This window comes from Echeneis naucrates, chromosome 15 (assembly GCF_900963305.1).
Source record: "Echeneis naucrates chromosome 15, fEcheNa1.1, whole genome shotgun sequence".
Lineage (NCBI taxonomy): Eukaryota > Metazoa > Chordata > Actinopteri > Carangiformes > Echeneidae > Echeneis > Echeneis naucrates.
This window is the reverse complement of record NC_042525.1, coordinates 17,757,721-17,768,709: the sequence shown is the minus strand read 5'-3', so window position 1 is coordinate 17,768,709 and position 10,989 is coordinate 17,757,721. Positions and strand designations below refer to the sequence as shown.

Below are 10,989 nucleotides of genomic sequence, written 5' to 3'. Positions count from 1 at the left end.
ATGGTTACCGTGACATCTCGCGATTTGTCAGCAGCGTTACCCCATTTTCCAGCTGTCCCTCAGTCGGTCGGGACCACCGGAGAATCACCGGAAAGGGTTTTGGTGATAAAACAACGCGCTTCATGAGAGTTTACCACATTATATGGTCACACAAACAACCAACGAGCTACTTTATCTAGTATTTCACCATGGAGGCTGGACTATGAGGTAAGGGCAGAGTGAAGTATGAGTGATGTGAAAAAGACGTTAGCTTGTCACTGGCCAGCTAGCTTGCTAGCTTGCGTTGATATATGCGTTAGCGCGGTCAGTTGGTGCTTTTTGTAGCTTATTAGTGCTGGCTTATAACTCTTCATGTTGTCCTGTTTGAAAGCTGTCTAATATTGGTATGTGTGACAGGACATAAGCGACAAAAACATCTTAGGCGATGTAATCCATCTACTATTGACAGCTAAGCAGTACGCTAATGTTAAATCAGTGCATTTGCACTGCCTGTGACCTGTCGTTAACACTGACTGTTGGTATTTGTGGATAACCTGATCCCGGCTACTAGCTAGGATCGGTTTAGAAAAATATGATGAAGCGATAGGGTGGCTGACAATGCCAGGTCAAGTAGCGATTTCCAGGTTAGGAGGTTTTCTCAAGCCCTTCGTTTGTTAGTATGAAACCCAGTGATAGTTTCAGCTGCCCACATAGCTACCTGTGCGGTCTAAACGTCTTCTGATTGTTGTCTTTTCAGTTTGGCATCCTAAGGAAAATGCCTGCGGTTATGACAGGCGATACCGAGGAACAGATACAGAATGTTAGCGTGAATTGACAAACAGACCTTTCCTTATATATTAGTTAGCAAACTCATCCTGCCTAAGGTCAAATGTGCTTTCAGCTTTGGCTGAAAAGTTACCTGGCGCCATTAGTGAGGACCTATGAGGTTTCCATGGTAACGTGGATGCTTGCAGTTCCTCTTAAAGGTGGAAGGGTAAAAATCAAAAACTCTCTTTATCTTCTATTATATTATTAAAATTCTTCCAATAAGTTAGTTCTAAAGGGTATTGCTTGTTTTACATGAGCATCAACAGCAGTCAGAAAGTTCTTTGAAATGTCACCTAAGCATAACCGGGGACCCCAAAGTGTTAAATGTAAATGTTCTCAAGGCAGATATTGTGCACTGATATGCTCACCATTATAAAGTTCCTTAATGTAAAAGCAGTGTTTTACTGGTGTAGTTGGTTGAGGGGAAATTAATTCAAACTGGTCTCTTTTAAAGGTATCTAAAAACAATGAGACATGCTGTCAAAATTCCCTGGAACCCATTTACCTTTCTGACTTGCCTAACTTAATTTCTTGAAAAACTATTCTAATATATTTGGAATTGGAATCATGATTTGATGTATGTGAAAAACAGTGAATTGATTTCCTGTCACTCAAATAATTGATTCATGTGAGTTTGAAAATTACCATTTAGCAATAGAGCATAATAGCTTGAAAATTCTTCATATGTTTGTAAGCTAAAATCATAATTAGTAAAGTAACTAATCACTACAGCTTTCAAATAAAAGTAGTGCAGTGAAAAATAAAACTTGAAATTTACCCTGACTAAGTTAGGGAACAATTGTCATCAAAATGCCCTTATGTCCACAACATGAGTACACGTTTAGTTAACATATACACAAATGAGTTCTGCACTTTTGCATGACACGGGAAAAAATCAGTTTTGATTTCCTACTGTTCATACTGCAACAATTTTTTTTAGAATTGAAACTATTGATTTCTGCATCAGTTTACATTAAATTGACGTGTGTATAAATAATGGATTAATCATAACGCTTGTTGAGAGAAGAGTGACATAGTAAAGTTTCAACCTGCCGTTGTGAAGTTTGTGAGGAGTCGTCTTATTATTTAATGATTAGGAATCTTGTCTAATACTGACAGAGACCATCAGAATTCTTCGTAATAAGCATGTGTTGGCTGCATAAGCATTATTTTAGACATGAAGAAGTAGGACAGTATTTCATGATTTTTACTTACACTTCTCTATTTGCTAAGCAGCTTCATCAGCTTTTGTCCCAAGGCAGAGTTACCTACTTACTTAAATGTTATATCATGGTTGAAATTAATGTGATCCCCATTGAAGCCTATGGGGGAACCCTAGATCTGTTTCCCATGTTATTAATGACAATTTAATTGATAAAGTTCTCTCATCAGTATTGTATTAATCAGGCATCCAAGATTCATTAGTGTGATCACACACCTAACAAAATAAGCATTCACATGTCAACTGTAAACTATATTAGTGAGGGTTCAGAAAGCTCTGCGGTGTTCAGGAAGGTGACTTTGTGTTCAGACTTTACGTTCAGTGACCTATGAATTAGAACATCATAAAGTCTGTCCTAACATACCTCAGGAATGGATGTGGCGCTTTGAGTTATTTGTTTAGTTAAAGTTTAGCAGCTTCAAAAGCCACAATTCATAAGCTTTAGCATTAGAAACAACATGTTTTGTGTGTTGTTAAACCAGCTCAGACTAGCCTGTTGCATTGTACATTTAACACATTTGATAGTGTTTATCTATTAAATGACAACTGACAGGAGTTAGTAGATCCAGCATGAATTACAATTTCAATCCAATGTCAAACAAGTTTACGTCGAAGTGGCATTTTCCTTGTAGCTTGAGCAAAAGATGACTTCTTGACTGTAAAAAACACTGTGCTTCATTTGAGTTTGTTACCATCCTCCATGGCATTTTACATTGTGGTAATGCTAACATTAGCTAGTTGCAGAGGCTGGTGAGTATATTGGTGAGGAGGGTTGGGAGGAGGGGAGCCTAAGGGAAGGATGGAGTGATGCAGCAGGAGCTCATGAAGAGACTGCAGTAATAATCCCGTGTGTGTATGTGTACGTTGGGTGGTGGGGATTGGGCGCTGTCAACTCTCAGGCTTCACCACATGACAGCATTGTGATAGTATTAATGTCATAATAATGTAAGTGTGTGTTGGAGAATGAGCTGCAGAGCTGAGGGTCAGTGTCAGAGGGTGTGTTTAGAAGGGGTGTGAGTTTTTAGTGTGTGAGTGAGAAAGAGGGAGACCATGGAGTGTGAGTGTGTGTATTTGAGGCAGAGAGTCTGTGTTAACTGTAAATGCATGTGTTATGTCTGTGTGTGGGAGTTTCTAGAGGGTGAGAATGCTGATGTGAAGAGACTGCAACACCATCATGTTATAACCACACAAGATGAAGTCCAGGCTGCAAGTAGGGCTGCCTGATTAATCAAAATATAATCAAAATCACAATAAGCTGCAGCATTGTTAAATGTGTACCTATTAGTCTGTGAGTAATTTTGTGTATCATATATATTAAAATTAATATGCCCAATAAAATCAACAACAGACCAAAGACATCTTCAGACATCCCTCACAGTTTCAGTAGATCCACATATTTAAGAAGCTAAAAGCAGAAAATATTTGTGAATCCCCAATTAGATCAGTTGAATGAGGATTTATGGTTTTAGTCAGCTCATGTCCTCAGTGCTGAAATGAATGCTTTCTAGACATGTCATGCAATAATGGACCCATTTTGACATTTGGTCTCATTTTTGTCGCTACCACACATGATGTGTTGGAATCTAACAAAGACAGCAAAGAAAAGCAGCCCACAATAAAATAACAGATAGTATATTTTTATGTTCAAGTGTCTTGCATTGTAAACTCAGAGGTGTACAGTTGTCCAAACTTCATTCATGGAAAACAGGAAAGAAGACTGTTGGATAGGTCAGCATGAGGAGGGGGAGGGGCAAAGAGAGAAGTGTCTGAACACTAATCTGTATCATGTCATGGAGCTGCTTTGGCTGGATGTGTGTGTGTCATTGGGTTAATGTGAGGGGCTTAAACAGGCATCTGCCACAGGCCTTGATAACAGACCAACACTCCAGTTACATCCCAATGCTCTAATTACATAGACTAATCCTACAAATACAGTACATGTGCACAAGGAGAACAAAGAATGGAATCCTCAATGACAGATAGTGGACACAAAAGACACATAGTGGCCACAACATACTAATTCAATTTTGAGACATGCTGCTCTGCAAATACACTGTGAGATTGTGATAAATCAAAATATGTCATTGGTAAAGATATGGAGCAACTTGCTGAATTCAGAATCATTTTATTTTAAAACTTGTTTGCTCTGGCCTGAGATATTATGGAAAATTAAGCCTGTAGACAAAATTATTTTGATCTACAGCAAGTTCTAGCAACCTGATAGCTCACTAGATATTGGTGGCGTTATAGGTAAAAGTGATTATTTTTTCAATTCCTGTTATTTGACTCAAGGATAACAATATGTTGTCTGCTGAAATTGACTTATTTGTGCTTATTCTGATGAAGAACCCATGACAAAAGAAAAGATAATTCCATCCATGCTCTCTATTACCATCTGTTCAGTGTTTCAAAGATTTTTTCATTTTTCTGAAGTCAGTTAAAATACATCTCAGATAACATATTAATATAGTCGATGAGCAGTTTAAGCCTTTACACACGTTTCTACTGTAGTTCTCTATTGCTTGAGTATTCTCACGCACACTTTTATGGCAGCCAGAGTGTGTGTGTGTGTGTGTGTGTGTGTTTGCTTGCGTAGGGTGGGCTTTGTTCCTCTGACCTAGTTAAGCTGGTTACTTTGTCCTCTCACTCATGATAATGGGGCTCATACACACACTGTTACACTCTTCAATATGAGAACTATTTCAACTGAAGAGATGGTCTTTGTGAAAACCACCACACATTAGAGAGCAACTGTTTTTGGAAATAGATGGTGTATTTGAATTTTTTTGATGCTGTGAACACTGCAGACGAAATTCCATTCACCTCAGGAGTGTGTGGAATTTAAGTTAAAGTCCCAGAAGTGGAAATCTTTGGACCTCATCAACTGCATAGTACCAGGAGATTTGGATTTGGATGCAGTGGCATTAGCAGGGCACCTCTTCATAAACTAGTAAGAAAACTATGTAAACCAAAATTTGTATTACTGTGTTTACATCATGGTTGGGAAAAAGTCATCAACCCACACATGTTGTCTGTAAATCATTATTGCGGGTTGTCTGTTGGTCCCAGGGACTCAAGGGAGGGAGGCAGGTCTGGATCTGATTAACATGCCTCTGCTGTGACAGAGGTATGTCCCACATACATAAATATGGATGTCATTGTGGGGGTGATGACTCAGTTTTATTTTTTTAATTTCTTAACCATGTTAAATTATTCATAAATACATAAAAAAAACTTAAATGTAATGCTCTCTGCTTTCAAAATAAGTTCTTTTAAGGTTTTGCTAAGTCATTGTTTTTGACACCTTTTCAGTAACTTTATGCAACTTGCATCCATCGACGTGTGTTTTCCAACAAACGTTGGAAACAAAATCTCTTTCAGGTTGTGACTTTCCAGTCTGTCTTGCCTGTAAGAAAAAGACTACAGTAGTGCTTTTTCCAGGCCATCAGTAGAAAACTGTTGTTGACTGTGGTTAGCTCCAAGTGAAAATGTGTGTAAATGGGTGAGTATGAAGCAAAGTGGTTTTGAAAGCAAGTGAGTATGTTAAGGCAGCCTGCCCTGAATAAGTAACAGTTTGCTGCCCCGTTGACATGCACAAGCATGGCTGAGACAGGGTCCAATTCCCTATGGACCAGATGTTGGTCTGAATACTTGGTGTCAAAAGTAGATTGGTGCAGATTTTTTCATATTTCACCCCTTTTCTAATGGAGGAAGCCAAAATATTGTATTTAAAGCGTAAGTGTGTGTACCTTTTATTGAAACTTTATTGGGTTTTTTTTCCTTGTGTGCACTTATACCTCTGCATCAAAAAAACGCTCAAACCGCGGCACCAATTAAGCACTGAAGGACAGCAGTGTAGGAAATTAACTCCAGGCTTGTGCTGGAAAATTGCTTCCTCTAACTGAGTTTGTCTACTGTATCCGCACCTTTGGCAGATGTCCTGCCATTATTAATTTAAACATATCAAATATATCATTGGATTTCTGACCTTACTGATAAAAGCTAGCCCATTCAGTACGAGAGCATAGTTTTGGTTGACCAGTGAAATGCTGTAAAGGTGTGTTGTGGTTCCACTACAACATTTTCTGAGCAGCCAATTGCTTAGTAAGGCTAGATAGAATAGCTGAATCAGCTAAACTCTTCCGTTTCTCTAAATATGTTCCAGGTATTGTGTAACTGTAGACGACTGAGTGAACCATGGCGCAGTTCCCCACCACATTCACAGGTCAGTATGTGACAAGAAAAGATATTTATATTTATAGTTATACTTAAAGTTTATGCTTATCTTTTCCTGTCTGGGTTGTCATCCAACAGTGCTCAGATTAGTTCGACCAAATTTGCAACATATTGCTTATGTATGAACTGGCCATATTAGTCCACAACGCCATTAGAACTTTCTCTAAATCTACTGTGATTTTCTGATATTTTTGTTGTTCTAACATGTGAAAACCCCTCAAGATAATTTATCTGTCAGATACACCATGAAAGGAAGACAAATTTATGCACCAACAAATGCCTAGGAATGAAGTTTCCCAAGTTTACTAAATTGAAAGTGAAAAAAATCCCAAACATCATTCATGAAGTCTTTCCTCCATAGAGACAGAGCGCATTTTAGCCCCGCCCACAACAGAGGGGAAAGCAATCAAGTGCTCTCCATTGACTTTGTGTGAAGATGTCTCTTGTCACTTTCCATGTGCCAACAAACGCAAACAAATGCCAAAAACCTTGTGTGGTAGGGTGCACTACTAACAGGGTATAGAACCGTAATCTAAGTTTTTATAAGCTGCCGAACAGAAATAATGTCCCTTTAAGACGAGAGAAGTAGATACAGACAGTAAGGCAAGAGGTAAAAACCAAGTGGGCATGGCTTTTGGAGTATGTTGCGCTCTGTCTCAATCATCCTGCTGCTAAAACCAAACATGTCTGCCCCCTCCTTCTTCTTTCTTTGCGTGCGAGACGTCAGCGCATTGTGCTCTGTAAAAATTTAACGATTCCTCAAAGCAGAGGAAATTCCTTGATAATTTTTTGTAATCAATGTAATGATTGTAATGGCTGCACTCTGTTTCTGGCTTGTCTGGCTTGTGATATCCCTTCACTGTCACACAATAGACTTTTTTTGGGGGGGGGGGGGCTTGATGCTTAGTGTCGTGAATTTACCTCAAATTGCTTTCATTCAGAGTGTAGCTGAGATAGCATAATTATTCCCCCAATCTGAGTTTAATAATGCATTTTTTATAAAATTGTAAATAAATTCAGGCATCAAGGGGTTAATTGTTAAAATTAATCTTTCTGTTTAAGTTAATTTTCAGGAATCATGCATGATTGAGAAGGCATGAACTGAGCTTACAAAGGAAAGTCTCCACCCTCCTTCATGAGTTTTTCTTCTCTCTGTTTCTGGGTTGAATCTTTTTCTTCAGTGTACTTAAAGGGAAACCTCCAACAGGAACTGAAATTCATCACAGATGGATTCTATTCATACCTCACTGCCTGTGTATGTGCCTTGCTTTGTCTTGGGCTACACATTTTAATATCTAATCTGCAACTGTGTGTGTGCTTTGTGGGCATGGTAGGTCCAGATGTGTTTCTGATCTCAGTGGAAGAAAGAGCCAAACATGATCAACAGTTTCACAGTCTCTCTCCGACCGTGGGGGGTTACATCACAGGTAACAGCTTCTCTTTTTGTCTTCCCCTTCCAAGTGATGTAAATTTCATCTTCAGAGCAACTTTCTTGTGCACCTTTGAATGCATTGTGTCTGTATGGCCTCTTTTACAATGGCACTAACCAGGCCTGTGTTCGCTTGATAAATCACTTGATAAATTTGGACCTTGACAACCTTCAACATTATTGACTCAATCGGTTTATTCTAGGGATGCACCGAAATGAAAATTCTTGGCCGAAACCGAAAACCAAAAATAAGGAAACCAAGGCTAAAAAGCGTAACACCGAAAGAAATGATTATGTCAATTATTAGAAATGAAAATTCTAAATAAAATGTTTAACTTGACCCCACTCATGTGTACATTAAATATTGATGTACAGGCTGGCTGACTGGCCTGCTGAAAGACTGTAAAATAGGGTTGCACCAAAAATTTGGCCACCAAAAACTTTCTTGCCTTTTCAAAAGCGTCCACCACAGACGGAGTGGGCACGCTCGGTGTCACATTCCTTTTCTGTGTCGCGTTCTTCTCATATTCAGAATGGTGATCAGGATGTTTGGATTTCAGGTGATAAATTAAACCCAACGTGGAGAAACTCTTTGCAGATGTACCCCCTCTTGAAAGTTCAGCATTGCATTTTGCAAATTTCAATGCATAGGTCTTTCTCCAAGATAGTGAAATAAGTCCACACCACATACATGCTGGCTGTTATTCCATTTCTCGCATGCTGGCTGCCTTGTTTGCTTGCGTTGTCACAAGTTTCGGCCGTGTTTTTTTTCTGTGATTTAGGTGATTCAGTGATTTTTTTTTTTATTTTTTATTTATTTATTTAATTTTTTTTTTTTTTGTTGACACAGCCACAAAACTGAAAATTGACTTTTGGGTAATTTTTGGCTGAATTTGGGTGCATCCCTAGTTTATTCCCTGGAAGTTTCTTAAGAGCATTGTAGTACACACACAATGGTCTGAAGTGGCCTTTCACTTCACACCTGTGCTGTGATCTCACATCCTGTTTCTTTGTCTTTCAGGTGACCAGGCCAGGAACTTCTTCCTTCAGTCAGGACTGCCCCCTCCCATCTTGGCCCAGATCTGGTGAGTCACATGACCAGGAAGCTTCTACTAGCTGACAGTTTAGTAAATATTAAGTAGCCAGTCCATTCATTTCATTATTTAGGAGTTTTGTCCGGCAGTGCTACATAATTTTTTCCTTAAAATGGGTAAATAATGTTTTCTCTGTGTGCCTGCAGGGCTCTGGCTGACATGAACAGTGATGGCCGTATGGATATCCATGAGTTCTCTATTGCCATGAAACTCATCAAGCTGAAACTACAGGGTCACCCTCTACCCCCTACACTTCCTCCCAGTATGAAACAACCCCCACTGCCACTGCCTTCACAGACTGGCTTTGGTAAGTTACACACAAATCATTAATACATTAATTCGCTTATTTATTCATCTTCAACCGCTTATCCGTTTCCGGGTCGCAGGTTTGCTGGAGCCAGTCCCAGTTTACACTGGGCGAGGGCGGGGTACACCTTGGACAGGTCACCAGTCCATTGCAGGGCCAAAACATAAAGACAGAGACAAAGAACCACTCACATTCAGACCTACAGATAATTTAGAGCCATCAATTAACCCAAACATGATGTCTTTGGATGATGTAAGGAAACCCACACAGACACAGGGAGAACATGCAGACTCCACATAGAAAGGACCCAGGCTGGGAACCGAACCCGTAACCTTCTTACACACAAATCACACTTTGAATTTGTGTGATATTTCGTGTTTGTGGCAAGCCATTTTTTGTTTAAAAATAAAAAAATCCTTTCAAACAATTGCCTCGTGTGCACTTTTAAAGGACTGGAAATTTTTAGTTAGTGAAATCAACATTTAAATGCCATTCCTCCCCTGCAGTGGAAGTAATTACTTTTGCTGTGACTCTGTACTGCTGTTTACATTTGATACAGAGGAAACAGCATAGTTTAATGTCATAACATAGATAGTAATCTGTTGCAGTTTATGCGACAACTGCTTTTCATCTAAGTTTTCTGTCTTGTTGGCCTTGAAAAATAGGAGAGTGATTCAGCTGAGCTGTTGCAGATGTATTTGATAAAGATGAGTCACTCTGCCTTGTCCAGAGGTCATAAAGGAAAAAAATGTTTGCTCTCATCTCAGTTCTGCCTTTTGGTTATTGCTCAATTGCTGATGAATAAAGTTGTGACGCAATATACTGTAATATTAATATAAAGCAATAATGGGGTGTGGCTCTCACACTACACAATAAATATATATATATATATATATATATATATATATATATATATATATATATATATAAAGTCAAAAATAGCAGCAGATTAATATTGATTACATTGTTGCCTTTGCCACACTCGACAGATGTCTGAATCTAATAATCACTTACTGTGTATATGTTTATCTGAAGGAATGCCCCCCATGGCTCCCATGGCAACTCCCATCCCAGCTCCCCTGTCAGGAGTGCCCCCACTCCCCCTACCCCCTCTGCCTGTTGGGGTATCTCCTCCTCTGGTTTCATCTGCGCCACCACCCCTCCCTCAACCAATTGCCAATGGAGCTCCTCCCACAGGCATGATGCAGCCCATCTCAGGCTTCTCCCATCCAGGTAACAAAACAGCATTGGACAAGGGAGTATTGCATTGTTTGTTTTGCATCTATAGTAATTGTGGGTATGGGCACAAGTCACAGTTTTAGGCTTTTGTTTACACAATATGCAATCATTCATTTTGTACCATAGACAGGTGATGCCTGCATGCATTCTGTACTGATGCAAGTACAGGCTGACTTGTAGTTAGTTTTGACCATTTGAAGAAACAACATATCTTGCTGTGAGTTTGAGTGTCATACACTAAAAGAATCACATGAAATAACATAAAATTAAATGCTTTACAGAATTTATAGGCTGTTCCACATGAAGTGAAGCGGTTGAAAGTTTGACATTCTCTTTTCTCTTTCAGCTCCATCAGTCAACAAGTCCTCTTCTTTTAATCGTTCCAGTAACAAGTTGCAGAAAGGGTCATCCTTTGATGCTAGGTAGGTCAAATAATCTGAAATGTTTACACCATTTTGCTACTAAAGTAAAAAAAAAAAAAATCTCAAGTCATCCATCTGTTGGCTTGGTCATAGTTGACTCGTCTTTCTGCATTAACCTACAGAATTTTTCTCTTGACCTTTTTGTTCTTTTATATAAACGTAAATAAAAACAGCACCCTAGGAGCATTGGAGCATTCTGATTGTGTAACCTATAGTACATGTTACTCTTGCTT

The 10,989-nt window shown here is 39.1% G+C and overlaps 1 protein-coding gene across 1 annotated transcript in view; it reads left to right on the top strand.

Annotated features, from left to right (window-relative positions):
- Positions 1 to 63: 63 nt before the first annotated feature.
- Positions 64 to 10,989, top strand: part of itsn1 (intersectin 1 (SH3 domain protein)) — a 38,995-nt gene continuing 28,069 nt past the window's right edge. The window contains exons 1-7 of the mRNA XM_029520403.1: positions 64 to 207; positions 6,195 to 6,254; positions 7,600 to 7,692; positions 8,716 to 8,779; positions 8,935 to 9,095; positions 10,131 to 10,328; positions 10,681 to 10,756. Coding sequence (XP_029376263.1) covers positions 6,227 to 6,254; positions 7,600 to 7,692; positions 8,716 to 8,779; positions 8,935 to 9,095; positions 10,131 to 10,328; positions 10,681 to 10,756 — 620 coding nt within the window. The 5' untranslated portion in view covers positions 64 to 207; positions 6,195 to 6,226. The remainder of the gene's footprint in view (positions 208 to 6,194; positions 6,255 to 7,599; positions 7,693 to 8,715; positions 8,780 to 8,934; positions 9,096 to 10,130; positions 10,329 to 10,680; positions 10,757 to 10,989) is intronic.